The following is a 17,209-nucleotide window of genomic DNA, read 5'->3' as shown; positions in this document are numbered from 1 at the left end:
TTTGCACAAGAAGTGATCATTTTAAGCTAAAGTATGAGGCTGTTGCATGTGCTCCCCCTGTGCCAGCAAGAAAACGGAATTACTTGGGAAAACTTAGAGATTAAGGTATTCTTGTTAAATCTGAATGGACTAATAATTACAAGGAGACATCCATTGGAGATGTAAAAAGGATTTCTCTCATGCAGACCTATTCTCTGGTTGGACGCTGGATGAAAAAGAACATTAATGGATGGCTACATGTTGAGCTTAGTTTTGATTTTCCCTTCCTTTTTTGTTATTTTTTGTTTTCTCCTTATGTTGAGAAGATATCTGTTGAATAAGCCCCTGGCTTCTCCTATCATTATGTGGATTTTATGAAGTCTTGTGTGTACAATTAAAACAAATTAAAGTCTGGAGTGGATTATGTGCTACATATAGGATCCAAGTCTAGATAGATAAGTCTGAGGTGAGAATGCTGACGTACACAGTTTGGCAGAAACTCTTCTTATGCACCCCTAACTCAAAGCTAAATGTGGTCCGATATCTTTAGCTGCTCAAGAAGAGCTGTCTAGTAGCCAACAAAACAACACTGTGGATTTTCCAGGTGAGAGTGTGAGCACATATGCGTGTATCTTGGCTCCGACAACATGCTTTGATGACAGTGGTATCACCCTTGAACACACCTCTGCTACCCCACCATTGACACACACGCACAAACCCCACACACACACACACACACACGCACACAGCGGGATAGTTGACATTGCTTCGATCGATGTAGCCGACTACTGCTGGCGTCAGTAACAACAGTGTTATATAACACACTCCCATAGTGAAGAGCTTCCTATGGCGTTCCAGTCAATATGGGTTAATGGTGTAACGGACTGCTTCTACCCTTCCTTTCTCACTGTCGCTCTTTCACTCTCTTTATCTCTCCAGCACACACACACACACACACTCAGATATATAGCAGCACCTGACTATCCAAGTTGACAAATCCACCAGTAGTCCTTCCTTCCTTTAATGATTTGCTGTGTTTCCTCTAAGAAGCTTCCCTGCTGAATCCATTGGCTTTGACTAAACCTGCCAACCTATTATTCTCAATGAAGGGCACACAGATACTGATAGGAGCAGGGGATAACAGGTCGATAGTGAGCTAAAATAAACTCTGCATTGGTAACATAGAAATGCAGTAAATGTCAGTCGTAATCATAATCATTGATATCCTGCTGAGAAAAAAACAACACTTTTCAGAAAGGTATAAAGTGTGACTTTGTGTGTTTCATGTATAATGTGTCTCAGTTGGTGACAGCATCATTTCCACTTATATGAAGAATATTGTATGGTTGTATTTCATAAAAACCTGCACACACTAAACACCTGATATGATGTGTTTTCATCTACATGTAATGTGTGCAAGCGTGCTCTACTTAAAGACATCCTATTATATACATCAGAGCAATTTTCTTCATATTACCAATCCCATTCATTTCTGTCATCTAAACCATTTCAACTTCAAACAGCTAATATTCTACATGTATATATAACCCACTTCATCAGTATACATGCAACCCATTTCTTCAACAAGCTAATCAAAAGGAAATCCAAATGAATTTATTTGCCTTTGGAATGACTGAGACTTGTTTACCCTCCAACTTTCACTCAAATTAATTGAGTCTGTGTTGATGTAGCCAAATCTACAAGCTCAATAATTCTCTGACCTAATGAAAACAGTTATAATTGTAAATCTATAAATGCTAAACATAGAACACAGGCATTTTCCTACACCAGAAGCTACGTGTTCAGAAACAGAAATGTAGCAAATCATTACTGGTGATTAAACTCTCCAGACACATTCAAAAGTATGATGATAAGTGTGATGTGTGAAGTTTAGGAAACATTGAGTGGAAAAGATTTCTTATGCAAGTCAAAACTGCTGTTATCCACTGGTGCTTTTGAGCATATGGGAAAAGCATGTTTTAGATATTAAAAATACATTTGTCTTCATGGATACACAACAGCAGCTTGAGCACATTGGCTGATGATCTCTGAACCTTTATAACTGAACCTCCTGCAGTTTTGGGTTGCTCGTTCTATATTTAGCAAGCTGGCCAACTGGATTTCACAGACCGGTTATTCAAACACGGACATCACAACAGCCAAGATTTGAGTACAAAAACAAAAGTAAAGCATGTGGTGAAAAGTGATAACATTAATTCATAAATGCAACGTGCAATGTGAGATAGAGCACGCTGAAATAACTTGAGGTTGTGATTTAACAAAAAATAATATGAACATTTAAGGGATGGTTCGGCTTTTTTGAAGTGAGGATGTATGAGGTAAATATCCAAAGTCAGTGTGTCCTACAATGAAAGGAGATCGAACCGGCCCCAGTTTGGAGAAACAGACAGTAGTACAGGCACAGAATCAAAGCCATATACTGCTGTGGACGGGGGCGGCAGCAAAATGTATTTCAGCGACCGAAAAGAAAGGCCCATCTAAATAAAATCAATATCAGAACATATGTTTTTTTGTTGATGGAGTCTGGTGGCCAAGTTGGAAAGGGCTGTCTGACGGCAAGATAAGTGGATATTGCTTTCTTTAGGTGGGCCTTTCTTAGGTGGCTAAAATATGTAAGCAGTGCTTTGCTTTGCTCCGATGCTGGTAATCCAGTCTGCTCAGGGGCGTGTTAGGTGAAGAGCAATCTGAACAGGAAGTCCTGTCACGCACACAGTGCTTTCGATATTTTTTTAACTTATTAATGGTATCTGTAATGATTGATCAAGCCCCCTCAGTTTCTCTTTGAGCTTTTATTGCATTTATTATCCAAACTACCTGAAACCTTGTATTTGAAAATCATCCTCCAAATACTTTTTAGTCAGTCTACCGAAATCCCTAAGTACATATTCAAATTATATCACAACTGCATCTACAGTAGTGAAATGTTCTGCAATTGGCCATTTGCAGCCCTCTGAGATTTAGCATGGAACAACTGTGAAATAAAGGCACCACGAAGAAAACTATCTGGCCAGAGGCATTGGAAAGAACTCTAGATGAATACATCTTTCTTATGTGTAACATTATGTCTAAGGACCCCAAATCCCCAACCAGGAGGCTGCGATCTTTTTGCATCTCTTCCAATGGTTGGTGGCTAGAAGGGGCTCTGGCCACAGTCTGTGCAAAGCCTTGCATCAAGTCAGCAAGATTTGGAAGCTCCTAGAAGTGTTCCTAATGGATTCCACACCAGTCTACACAGCTGAGAGAAGGAGAAAGAGAGAGGAAGAGAGAGAGAGAGAGAGAGAAAAAGAGAGAGCGAGAGAGAGAGAGGAATAGAAAGAGACACGGTGGAAATGCCAACACCAGAGGGGAGGAACTTCCTGCAATTTTACAGATACACACACATTCAGGCATGGGCACTCACACATTACATGTTGTAATGCAGTGTAAAAGTGATACCCCATCATAACCTATACATGGTGACATGGTTGAGTATTACCATAACAACAAGAAATGAGAAAAAACAAAAATAACTGTGACTTGTATCACATGCACTGGAACATGCGCGCACACACACGCGCACACACACACACACACACACACACACACCCACACACACACACACACACACACAATCAGGCCTGCCTGCCTCTCTCTTTCTTCCCTCTTATGTATTCACATCTTCTTATCTTTATTCTCCCTCTAATGCTTTTGTAGAGTGATCCCTTTGTAATCATGTGTGCGCATATGTTTGTGCTTGAGTCTGCATGTGTGTGTGCGCCTGTGTTTAATGTGCAAAGTCCCTTTTAAGGCTTTCCAAGTCGTGTTTTTCAAAGAAGTCCCTCAACAGGAGAGGAAACTCTGCAACTAGCCTACGGACTGAAAAACGTACACTCTGCCTCTTTCTCTCATAGTGCATGTGTGTGTTTGGGGAGAGTGGGTGTGTGAGGTTGAGACTTTGATGATGATGTTTCGATTTAGTCTTAAAGTTAAAGGTGGTGCTGGAGTCAATAATCTCTCTCTCTCTCTCTCACTTACACACGCACACAAACCCACATACACAACTGCTGTAGTGCGTTTTGTATTTGTATTATTAATAATTAAGTTCTCCTGTATTCTCATTCAATAAAACATATGAGAAGTAATTGGTTTTATGGTCATTTGTATACAGGCCTTAAAAATTTACCCATTGAAAATACATTAGCTAATACAATGAGATGTACCAGCTTGTCATTAAGTACACAATACATACCATCATTTGTATTTATATTGTATCATTAGTCCATAGTTATTTTAAACTAAAAGAGAGATTTTTCTCTCTTTTTTGTATAGATTTTTGTATATCTATTTTTATCTCATATATCAGAAAATACTGTCAACGAACATGAAAAACAAAACCATTTTCACCATGTTTTTAGAAATAAATTGTTACACAAACCTATCAAGGATATATGAACAGACTCATAACATTTTCAGAATATAGATCTGGATGAAACGGGGAAGTCTGATGTATTATGTGTTACTAAAGTGAAGATTTATTTTGAGTATTAGAAAACTAAAGAAATGTATTGTAAAATGACATTTATATCCACTACAGGTGAACAGGATAAAACAGAATAACTGATAGATATCACCATGAAACTTCCTCAGTTGATCACTACCACTGAGATATTTCTTTTCTTTTTGAAGTTTTATGAAGTTTTATGTTTAAATATATAAATGAGTCATTATCTAATGCTAGCTTTTGGTGAATTTAGGAGAAATCTACACATGCAAATACACAAAGTAGTAAAATAAACATCTAAATCTGTAATTTGGATCTTTGCAATAGTCCAAAATCTCAAATTGAAATCACTGCATGAAAAACCATAATTTTGCTGCTTAACCCTTAAACCTACTAAACATGTATATTCTATATAACGTCAGTAAAAATCAGCACAGCTGCTCTGATACAAGTTTCTCAACTTAATTGTTTCTCATGTCAAACATTTTTTCAGTTCGGTCACTATTGTGAAAAAGAAAGTAAGGCCTTGTTTCCAGCGGGTTTCTTTTTATAAGTAGCAGCACTTAACAAATGCTCCAAGGAAGTGCTGGTAGTGCTTCTAGTTGCTTAGCGACAATTGCAAACTCATTTGAGGCCAGGCAATCTTTCACTAAAGCTCTAAATATTTATAACTTTTAGCATTTGGCACCATGAGTGCAAAACACACGTAAAGCTTCCAGCTCCAGCAGGACAGTAAACCGAAGAATCTTTTACAGAAAAAGAAATTTGTGGAGAGCGGGTCCTAGTGGACAACCCAGTGCTTAATCTTGTTTCCAACAAAAAGCGACAAATTCCGATGTAGATCACCAAATGATCCCTGAGCACAGAGGCAACAAATATAAATATTTTAAATTATTCTATTATTTTTTTGTAGTGGAAACAGGCAGAGATGATGGTTTCAAGAGATGAATTTCATTTCTCCTCTCTCTCTCTCTCTCTCTCTCTCTCTCTCTCTCTCTCTCTCTCTCCCCCCCTCTCTCTCCCCCCCCCCCCCCCCCCCCCTCTCAGCTTCAGGGGAAATTAATTGATGATTATCTCGTCTTGCAGAGCTGGTCTGTAAACTTGCTTTTTATCAGCAAGGCCTCACTTTCCACCACTTATAGCTTCATTTGACCCAACCTCTCTCTCTCTTTCTTTCTCTCCATCCCTCTCTCTCTCAGGCGACTCTTATCAGTTAGCTATGTGTTCAGACGTATAGTTCAATTTGGCTTCCTTTAATAAAAGGAATAGAACAGAGAAAATATTTGTTAACTGGTTGTGTTAACAGAGGGGGGCTTACAGACTAAAAAGGACATGATGTATGTTTAAATGAACAGAGGCAGATGAAAGGGGGGGGGGGTGTAGAATGTCATAGAGGAAGAAGAACAGAACAAAGGTGTAGGAGTAAAACAGAGAGAAGAAGGAAAAAATATGTTGGGATTGTGTAATTATCAATGAATAATAATATTTTCTCCATTTGGCTAAATCAGCTCACAGAGTTCAGTTATGTGATTTCCTCTGTTTGTTCTTTTTTCTTTAATTCCACAGGGACATTTGACTGCAGCATGAAGCCGTAACAACATCAGGCACAACAGCCAAAACACAAAGACACAGCCATTAAAGATAAGTGTCACACAGCAAAACATCAACAGTAAGATAGGAAGAGGTTCTGGGATTTGGGATTTGGGTACGGTTTTAGACTCTAGCAAAATCAGAGAAAGTGTCTTTAAGGTCATTATCAAAAATACAAAAAAAAAACACCAAAAGGGAAGACGTGATTCACTGTAGTACAGGGAGAACAAAACACATTTCTTTGAATGTAACTTCAAAGTTCACAGGCACTGAAGGGAAGTGTCAGTTTAGTGATTTGTAGACTGTAACAATGTATGACTGAACCCAAATGTCCACCTCCTGGACCTGTGGACTGAGCCCTTGTGGACCTTGTTCCTAGACCATGATGTGTTCACTGTCATCTTGTCAAATCTGCAAGGGAGTTGGGAGGGGGATAAAAAATGTACTATGTGAAGAGACTTCAGATCTCAAAAGTTTATGAATTCAAGTTCCTGACCCTGTAACGAATACCCAACTATTTTTATGACCATTTCCTAACAGTATTCACATAAGCCATAAATGCTAAATATGTGAAAAGTCTCCTGCTTTACATAGCTGAACAGAGATAGAGGTCAAAGAACAAATAAAAGAGCATAAAGGTCAATATGCACAGTAAAACTTTCCCTCCAGTTAACATGAATACTGCTAAAATTATAATCACATCAAATATTCAACTCAGGATCCTCACAGCGTCGGTGGCCCCAATGTTTTTCTGGGAAGGATGAAAAACTTTTGCCTGTTTAACTCTGCAGATTCGAACAAGTTTTCCGTATTAGAGCTGAATGTTGGATCTGCTCTGTATTACATTAAAATCACATGTTTCTGTGTCTTTCTGTGGTCTGAACAACTGAAGCAGTGTTTTTGTTTCACAAGTCAGAAAGTCATGACTGGGATGGTATTAGTTAACAGGAATATTTGAGTGTTATCTTTAAAGTGTGGTTAAAAATGCAATGTCAGAAGCACTCCCTAAAACGTCTCTGAAATTATCTGGTAATTTGAGATGCACAGCCGATTCATATTTGATCACTCAACGTATTATATTACGCATGGAATTACCTTCTCAATGCACAATGACTTTGTGTTGGTAAATCGTTTTATATGTGCAAAATGATAGCGCATGTGATAATACACACAAACACACACACACACACACACACACACACACACACACACACACACACACACACACACACACACAGACAGACAGACATGAATCAATGTTTGAAGTCTGGGACATCAATGCATGACGAAGCAACACACTCAAAAAAGACATTAGCAGAAAGACCTGTCAGTTGCACACACACACGTACACACACAATCACAATTACTTCTGAGGCAGCAAACACACTTAAGGGGCCCCACAGATGTGAAACAGAACAATGGAAAGAAAAGAGACAAAGTACTTCCTGGCCCTTCCTGGGAAAATGTTTAATGGCTGTCAGGTTTCTTTTTAAAATACACAAACACACAAATGACACACCTCCAGGAATGTACACACACACAGACTCAACAGACAATAAGCAGTTTGCAGAGATTGATAAAGACGAAACACACTCACACACATTGACACATATACACACAGGGGAGTAAGAGTGTATATCTGGTCTCTTGCGTTTGTCTTTGATATTTAGAGTTCATGATTCATAGATGAACTGTTATGCAAGCGTAATGGAACATACTGTGTGTGTGTGTGTGTGTGTGTGTGTGTGTGTGTGTGTGTGTGTGTGTGTGTGTGTGTGTGTGTGTGTGTGTGTGTGTGTGTGTGTGTGTGTGTGTGTGTGCATCTTCAAAAGGTCAGTCTTAGAATTTGTGTCGCTTCCCAACAGGCACACAGACATGGAGCGGTCATACTACGTGCATAACGAACACGCAAGACACACAGCTAAACAACAAAAAGCCAGGAAGTCAACGCACTGAACACGGATCTCTCGATGTAGAAATAAAAATACAGTACACATGAAAACAGAACATGTGTACACATATATATGTTACAGTAGTCCCAAATGATCTAACAGTTATTCTCATATATCAGAAGTAGGCTTCAGCCATGCAGTTTTGATCAAAGGAAGTGTTTGCCCCCTAGAATATATCTGCTATAAATTGTCACAGAGAGATAACAAACTAAATTATTTCTAAGTTCTGATCCCTAAGAAACACCATCAGATTCATATAGAGATAAACAATGATGATTTCAAAAAGTTAGGGATTAATAAACTATGATAACCTGGATAGTGGATTACATACCAATTGATCAACAGAAACAAAGTGTGAAACATTGTCATCAGCTCCGACCATGTCATCAAAGTCACTCTCTAGCAACTGTAACCATCCTGTCACCTGGATACTTTGTCATAAACAATATGTGATATTTATAAATACAGCAGTTGTTGTGAATAGTTAAAGGAAGAGTGTGTAACATTTAGGGGATCACATGGCAGCAATGGAATATAATATTCATAACTATGTTTTAATCAGTGCATAATCACCTGAGACTAAGAATCGTAGTGTCTTCGCTAGCTTAGAAAAAGCCATTTATGTCCACATAGTGAGCGGGTCGTGTTCCACGGAGTCCACCATCTTACACCGCCATGTTTCTGTTTCTACAGCAGCCCAGAACAAACACTGGCTCTGGTGAGAGCCATTTGCATTTAACGTTATCTGAAGGTAGGGATGCGTTTCGAAACCCAGTATTACACAGACTCGTGGTGCTAAATTACCGGATTATTGATAAACTACAAAGTTACAAGTGTTTGTATTCGTTTTTAATGTTTTGATGTCATTTATTATCATGCTGCAGTGCGCATCTGCTCTGCTCTCTCTGTCGGGTTGAGCTCCTCTAACTACACACACACACAGACGCACACATATAGACACAAGCACACGCACGAAGCGCAACCAGAAAGGCCGCTGTGGTGAAGTGAACCAGGTGAAGTAAAGAATACTCAAGTTGACGGCAATTAGGCTTGTTACTGGATGTGGAAAAAAATAGTTGCGAGTAAAAAGCCAATACTTTATCAATACATATGTGAACATGTAAACAAAAGTGAAACCTAATTCAATCCACCCATCCCCGCTATGTTTACCCAAGCACAGCAAGCACGATGCACGATGCAAGCTCTTTTTTTTGCGAACTCCTCTGCTGGCTGAGACAAAGCAGCCAGACGGAGAGAGAAAAGACATGAGGGATGACTGATTGTGATGGATGTCTGTGTTCCTCATTCTTTATAAACTTCACGCAAGTGTTATTAATCTTATTAACAGTTTACATTTGTTTCCAGTGAGATATTATGACTTTATAGGTCCTCTATAAGCAATATTTATATCTATTTTAAATCCTATCCTGTTCTGAAGGTATTTGTTTTTAAAATTCTATATATGTAATTATTTAGTCATGTAGAAAAGCAAAGTATTGATAGAGTAGCTAGTTGTACTGAAATCCTAATGATAACCCGAGCTGAAGACATTCACCTTGCAAGACATCACTACTAACTCAGAAAGTGTCATCAAGTGTGCATCATGGCCAGCACTCAAACATCACAATGTACATTGACACATTGCCTTACCTTCGTATACAGCTTTGAAGCCCTGCGCACTGACGGCAAAGTCTGTGGTAAACCACAAGGCCAATATAGATCCACTGCTGACAAGAGGGGAGGGCAGCATGAATCCTGACAACCTGGAAAAAAAAAAGAAATGTCTCTGAAACACAGCAAGACAGTTGACTTTTGAAACCAACAATAAGGCAGCAGCACACATGAAACATAGCAAAATACACAAGTATCTGGCAGTAAAATAAAATTGTGCTCATTGGAGATGTTGTGGTTAAGACCCACAGCCCTGAAGCCATAGAGACTCCTACTGGCCTGAAATCAGGTCCCTCCAAGACCTTCTACTTTATGTTATCCTGACTCTGCACCACTCTTAGGTCAGCTATCTTCCTCATTGAAGAAAAGGAGTGCGGGGAGTGATTTGTGTGTCACTCTCTAAAAATACATTTGAATAATAAATTTGAATTTGAAGCGCCACTGAGCTACAGTGCACAAGATCCACTATTCAGAATAACCAACCATACTGTTAGCATAGACACTCTGAAATACAGAATGAAAATCCCAGCTGCGATTGAATTATTTACACTTTAACAGTGAAACTAATGCGATAGGAAAAGTTTGGTGTTGTTTGACCCTGATACAGCAAGGTGAGCTCTTGATTACACCGGAGGTTGATCTGAAACAGCCCCTTGATTTTTAATTGAGAGGTAATGGTTAAACGATTAAGGGAGGAGAAAAGGGAGGACACAACACAGAGCTGGAATTCAAAAAGATGAATAGTGTATTGAATTGCCTACTGTACATAATGAAGCCAGCATAATGTAGATTAAAGCGCTACAACGAACAAGCAGTACAATGGAGAAACTAATATGTGATCTTCATATTATGACTGGAAGTTCTGGCATGGAAAATCACTTCCAAGGTTAAGTCAATGTGAGCTAAATAACTGAACTTTCTGCACTTGTATGAGAATAGATATGCATTAGACAGAGATGCAGCTTAAAGCTACTACAAGGAACATTCATTTTGTTTAATTTCTGCGGCCCCTGTGGACAGAAACGGTAGTGTATTCCGAGCACCAGATTCCTTTTAAACAATGTTTTGACTGCAACAGGATCTGACAAAAAGCAAAAACTTTGCAAAAAAACTAAAATGCAACCCAAACCCAATAAGCTCGCCAGTGGAGCACACTCACACACACTAAAAAGGCACACAAGCTATTTAAACAAAGCACAGAGAAACTGAGATTACAACACACACAGTGCGACTTCCTTTTCTGCTCAGAATGAAGGACTTCAACTATCTTGTGAATTTGAAGGTTAAGTTATCATGTTTCCAGTGTATCTACAGTGTCCAAAGCCCAAGCCCAAATCCTCCCCCCAAAGCTCTGGGTAGAAAGGCTGAACACCTGCCTGGGACCAAAATACCACTAGAACCACTGCTATCTTGTACTGAAAAGTGCCAGCTGAGACGATTTAAAAATCTGGTCAGATTGCCTGTGGATAGCTCTCTGTGGATTTATTATGGACACTTATCACTGGGAGGAGACCTTGGGGCAGAACACGAACCCACTGGAGGGAGTTTTCTATATGGCCTGGGAACGGCTGGATCTCCCCAGGAAGAGGTGCGGACCACGAATGAGGAACTCAGAGGGACTCCTGGGCTACCTTGATTTTCCTGCTGCCACTGCGAGCAGACCAAGACCCAGACAGGCAGCGACAAAAATAGGAATGAACAGAAAATAGCATATATTAACTTTTAATATGTTTTCAGTCGTTTTTATATATGCTATGTATCATTTCACTTTTACATTTAATTATGTCACTGTTTAAGCAGGGCAGGAAATTAACTTAAGTGAGCCTATTTTACTTTCGAGTGTACATGGAAGAGCCAGCAAACTGAAGTACAGAGTCAAGTAGCTCTTGATATATCCAAATCAGGAGAACAATGATTGGACATCATTTTGATTAATCAATCGTCCTTGGTTCTCTACACCACAAAAGTATGCCTCTGTGAAAGGTGAGGAGAGACAACAACTGAAGGTAATGCGAGTAGACAAACATTAACACGGGTTTCAAGTGCTGATGTAATCAAGGTACGACAACAATGAATGAAAGAGACAAAAGATGATCTGAGATGATTTTTATTCAGGTCCATGTTGTGCGCTGGATATACCAGTAGAGGGTAGGGCATGCTAATAGTTTTACAATGTCTGTGAGTAAACTTAAGAAACACCCCGTGAAACCATTAATAACTATGATCCATTATTCTACAAAACTGTATTTTAGTTTTAAGATGATTTTTCAAGTTGTATTAATTACGGTTTTCACTTGTGTGGCTGCTTAATATTTTTAAAGTAAAAAAAGATAAATCTACTTACACTTTCCTATTGTTTTTATTTGAGTTTAAAGTACTGTCAAAACAGTGCATGTTTGTTAGTTAGCAATTTATTCAATTCAGTAGCTTATTCCAATGTTTTAAATAGTTTCAATGGTAGCTCTGTGTACAGTTCACCTGCTATTGTAAGCTAATATACAGCATCTTGTGCTTCTGTTCATCCCTAACTTCACATTGGTTGACGTAATTTCCTTTTTGCTGGTGCACTAATATCTGCCAATACAAGTAAAGCTAAGTGTCTTGGTTAACTTTGCACTATTTCTACAGTGTTGTTGTTGTTGTTATTTTTAAAATCCAATCTGATTACTGACTAAATCAAACAGCAATGTGCTATTGCAAGGCTAAGAGGAAATGTATGTTCGGCTCCCGTTAGGTGCTGAGAGTTTTCTTTCTTCTGTTCCTAAGTCACATTTACTTAAAGCCTGATCTAAGGCTGGGCAAAATATTGTTGTTGCATTGATATAGTGATATGCGACTAGATAACATCTTAGATTTTTGTCATTGTTACTTCTTAATATGGCATAATTATTATTATTATCATTATCATTATTATTATATAAGCGTTGTCTTGTCCTTGCCATAGTGGTTTCCAAGTGATGGCCTAATCTGAATTCAACAGGCTGTTTTGGTTGTTCTATTATTGCCTTTACCCACTTAGTCATTATACCAACACAAACGATGATCATTTATCAAAAATCTTACTGTGTTATATTTTGTGAATGGTCAACCCTAAAATATTGTCTCAATATCGATATTGAGATATTTGGTCAAAAATATTGAGATATTTGCAAATCATCCAGCCCTAGCCTCATCCATCCGTTTTTCTATATATCATATACACTATATGTTTTTCAGGATTCTATGGATTACATGTGATTGGCATTTCTTTCTTTGGCAGTGTGACACTGTGTGCTGCATTTTGAGAGTACCTTCTATTTTTCTCCACCAGACACAGCATTGCCTGGTCACAGGCTATAATAAATCACCTTGGTGGCCCACAGGGGACAGCGGTTGCATGGTCACGTGAATATTTCACCACTCAACAAATAACATGTAAACCAAGTGACGTGGATATAAGTAATTATTGTGATCATGCTTTGCTCCTTGATTTTGTATTATTTCATGCGGGCCTATGAACTATTAAGAGCATTTCTTCTTGGCGCCACGGTGAATTGTTGACACTGGTCAGAGATTTAAGGAGTGGTTGGCGGGTATATATGAGACTTCTATTGATCTGGCTGCATTTTTGAAACAACCATGGCTGCTACTGAAAACTGCAGAGGCAAATCTGTTTGTGAAGGCCAGTAAAGAAACTCTGGCATCGACCTTGATGAATATAATATCAATGAATTATGTATTCATTGGGAAAAACATTGGAATATTCCTTATATGCACAAATGGACGGTTGTAAATCACCATTAGCGGTGCAAAATGTACACATGAAGTTAAACGCATTGTGTATATTCAAACATAAGCATTATCCTCCCATTTATGTCTGTCTCTGGGAATAAAATGGTGCTGTAACACACACACACACACACATCAGTCAATCAGGTAATGAGCAGTAATCGTCTAGCTGTCACTGTACTGATGGACCGACATGATTCTATATCCCTGTCTAGCTCCGTTTCTCTCTTTGTGTCTTTCTCTCTCTCTGCCTGACGCTTCTCCTCCTCTCCCTGCTTTCTGTCCATCTCGCTCTCCCTCCCAATCAGGCCAGCACACTGATCCTACAGCTGTTTGACATTTATGCAAAAATAGGTCAGCCGGGTTATTCATCCAATGGTCAACTGTCCAAACATTCAACCAGCTTATATAATCGGGCAGCCACTCAATGATCCCCGACAGCCAGTCTTCATAGTCAACCGACCACCCAGCCAGCTTGCATGTGTGCCTTTCTGTTGCTCCGTCCATCTGTCCGACTGCCCATCTGTAGCTGCCTGTTTAACAGTGTATCAGACTGTGGGCATGTCTGATGTTGACAGGCTCTTATAATGCTAACATTCCTGTTTAGATTGGATTGGATTCGGTAAAAAGTCATACCTGGTTTTGGGAACTAGCATCAGTGTTATTTTTATTACCAATGACCATTTTTTCATATATTAGACAAGGGAAAGCCACAGTGGGTGACTGTGGCTGAGTGGAGAGCAGGGCCGTCTTTCAACCAGAGGTTCAAACCCCGGCTCCGGCGCCACTGGTCGCATGTTGATGTGTCCTTGAGCAAGACACTTAACCCCAAAATTGCTCCCGTAGCTGTGCCTACGGTATGATAGCGTCTGAATTGTAAGTTGCTTTGGATAAAAGCGTCAGCTAAATGACCGTAATGTAATGTAAATACATCTTAATGCTACTGTTAACAAGTTGGTCTCTCAAAATAATGCAACTGGTTTTGAAATGAAAGAGGAGACCTAGTAGGAGACCCGGAAAATGAATCGCCGCAAAAAAAGAGTTATTAGTATTGTGGCGTAAAATGTGTTGTTATCCACTTGACGTATTGTTACAATTCAATTCAAAGACAGGATTGTGGTGGTCTGAAGTCATTTGTGTATTGTATTGTCAAATATATTGATCATTTTCTTTAACACACTCCTCATTTAATAGTTTCAGTGGAAGTTATTTAAAGCAACCCAATTTCAGTGAGTCAACTCATGTGGAATAGATACTTGAGCGTAGAACATATACAACATAGATGTGAAGTGTCGACACTATGACCTCGTCGCCCCCCTTGGGAAAAGACTAAGGAGGGAGTATAGAACAAGGATACTCTTTTCCTCAATAAAGGAAGACTCAGAGCCTGGTGGATGCGGAGGTGACGATGGGGCCTTTGAGATTCTATATGCACATCAGTAGCAGCGGCAACAGCAGTAGTAGCTCGTGACAGCATACAGTTGCTTTCAGGTGAGTTATGTGGCAGCCGGCATGAAGCAAGAGAGTGGGCAGAGCACCGAAGGCTTAAGTTCACACCATGATTAAAAGGGTGCGATGGAGGTATGTTGCAGCGAGAGGAGTATGCCATGTGAGTGTAGAGGCAGACTCAGGTCGGCTATCTGTAAAAACTCAGAGGCCTCGTTTCATTTCAGGTGAATAGGGAAGCATGGAAAGAAAAGCAGATGAAACAATTAAAAAAAACATAAATGTATTATTTAGTAATACAATATTTGTTCTTATTCTCCATACTGCACGCTACAGTGATAGTCCTCTCACTCGGGGTTGTATGACAAAGTCTTTTTTGCTGTTGTCATAATGAAATACATGAAAAATGCTGCATTAAAAGACCTGCAAAGGCTGCTGGTCTTCATGTTACTGGTCTTATTTGATTATAGTAAGTATTTCAAAATGAATGTGGTATTGACCTATTGACGTTCAATGTGGATCCCTCTTCTCTCCTCTTTATGGATTAAGGTAATATTGACCAGTACTGACTTCAACACTTTTTCCTCAGGTTTCATGCAGTGTTTTATAGCGTTGGCCATGACAACCTATATCAATCACACCTAAACAAGGCACAAACAGGACTGCTGTTTTCAGCCTGGGGATTTTAACACCTCACAGGCACAGAGAAAGCTTGTGAACCGGCAGTTGTCGGTTAAATTCCACTGGCCAGAAGGGGAGACTTATTCAGTGACCATTATAATGTACTTGACCGAGGAACTTGACCTCCAGCTGCTCTGGTGAAGCCGGAACAATAGGCGGCTGTGATGGGAAGCTCACAGGTGTAGAACATGAGGGCTAAATGGAGTGGAACAGATACACCACATTTCCACTGTCCATGTCAAAGTATATCTTTCCAATGACTCATCATAACTAAGGCAGAGTGCTCCCAGAACCTAAATATTAAATTATTTTCTGGTTTGTTGTTCTAAAAGTGTGATTAATCTAAAGTTGTTACTGAAGAATTACGACTGAAATCCACTTTGCAGTGTTGATGGTCTAAAGAGAGTTATGAGTCACACTTTGATAGATTTATTTCCAAAATGTTTTAAAATTTCTCAATTTCCCCAAGAAAATGAGTCAAACCTCTGGTGAAATCAGCTGGGATTTCTAGAAGCTCCATAGCTGTATATTAAATAGCATTAAATGTGGTTACTTTGCCTGCTGCAACTCTTAAGTTTCAACTTAGCATACATTAAATCTGTAAAACTCATGACCACTGGAGCTATGAAAACAATATGAAGTCCGTTCAGCAAAACATGACCGTCCACAAGAGAATAGTAGCAGCTTTCTTCTTTTCAGAAAAGCTGACTTTTTTGAGAGATAGCAGCAATTTATATCCTTGGTTTCTCATTTATCTATTGGCTCTGACATCTGGAGAAACAATCTGTCACACACTAACCAGAGACAAGACCAACGTAAACTCATAAAACTAATATTACTCTTTTCCATCTTGCAGAGCATTTGGCTTCTTCTTGCCAGCACGGGATAGGCCTCAGACTTGTAGAGTAGATGTATGCCCCTGGCTGAAACTATTTGTTTCAAGCTGTCATTCTGGGAGCGTAATCCATTTTTTCAGTCTGTCTGATGGAACACTAGTCTATCAGTGGCACGACACAGCTCGGTGTAAATGGATCGACAAGAAGTGCTTGTTGTGGAGAAGACAGACTCTGAGCGAGAGAAAGAAAAGGAAGTGAGTAGATGATGAAAGACTTCTTAAATAAAGGGTGAACATACTGAAAACGATGACCAAGCTTATTTTTCAGCGGGTAAGATTTTCCCTATCATATCAAAAACAGCAAAAGAAAAATGGCAGAAAACAAACTTTGGACACAAAGTTGGAAATGTATTTTAAATTAGAGGATTAGTTAGTGGTGTTTCCTGTACAAACTGTAGACAGTATGTTGGGGAAAATAATGTGGTGCAAATGTGTTAACAGTGGTTCTGTAAATCTGTCAGCGGTGGTATGAATATGTAAATAAATCTCCTGGAACAGAGCATTGAATTTTTGTGAATTTGTGAAACCAGACAGGGATACGAAAAAATGCCCAGAGCTTCTTTTCTCTCGATGTGCTGCTAAAGTGAAAAAAAATGAGAATGGCCTTAGGCAAGATGGGCATTTTTTTATTTGTCTCTGTGTTAACACTTAATACATACTACTGTAGTCAATTGAAACCCTTGTAGCTCCTACTTTAAACCCACTGGATGACTTTTTTTGAAAACG

At 39.2% G+C, this 17,209-nt stretch overlaps 1 protein-coding gene across 1 annotated transcript in view; it reads right to left on the bottom strand.

Moving 5' to 3' along the window:
- Positions 1-17,209, bottom strand: part of LOC306699065 (CUB and sushi domain-containing protein 1-like) — a gene marked incomplete at both ends in the record, with an annotated part of 346,947 nt that overhangs the window by 213,934 nt on the left and 115,804 nt on the right. The window contains one exon of the mRNA XM_079163564.1: positions 9,673-9,785. Within this exon, the coding sequence (XP_079019690.1) occupies positions 9,673-9,785 (113 nt within the window). The remainder of the gene's footprint in view (positions 1-9,672; positions 9,786-17,209) is intronic.

Source organism: Pholis gunnellus (genome assembly GCF_910591455.1).
Source record: "Pholis gunnellus genome assembly, chromosome: 1".
In the NCBI taxonomy this organism is placed as follows: Eukaryota; Metazoa; Chordata; class Actinopteri; order Perciformes; family Pholidae; genus Pholis; species Pholis gunnellus.
The sequence above is the reverse complement of the archived record's forward strand: the minus strand, read 5'-3'. Positions and strand labels throughout refer to the sequence as shown.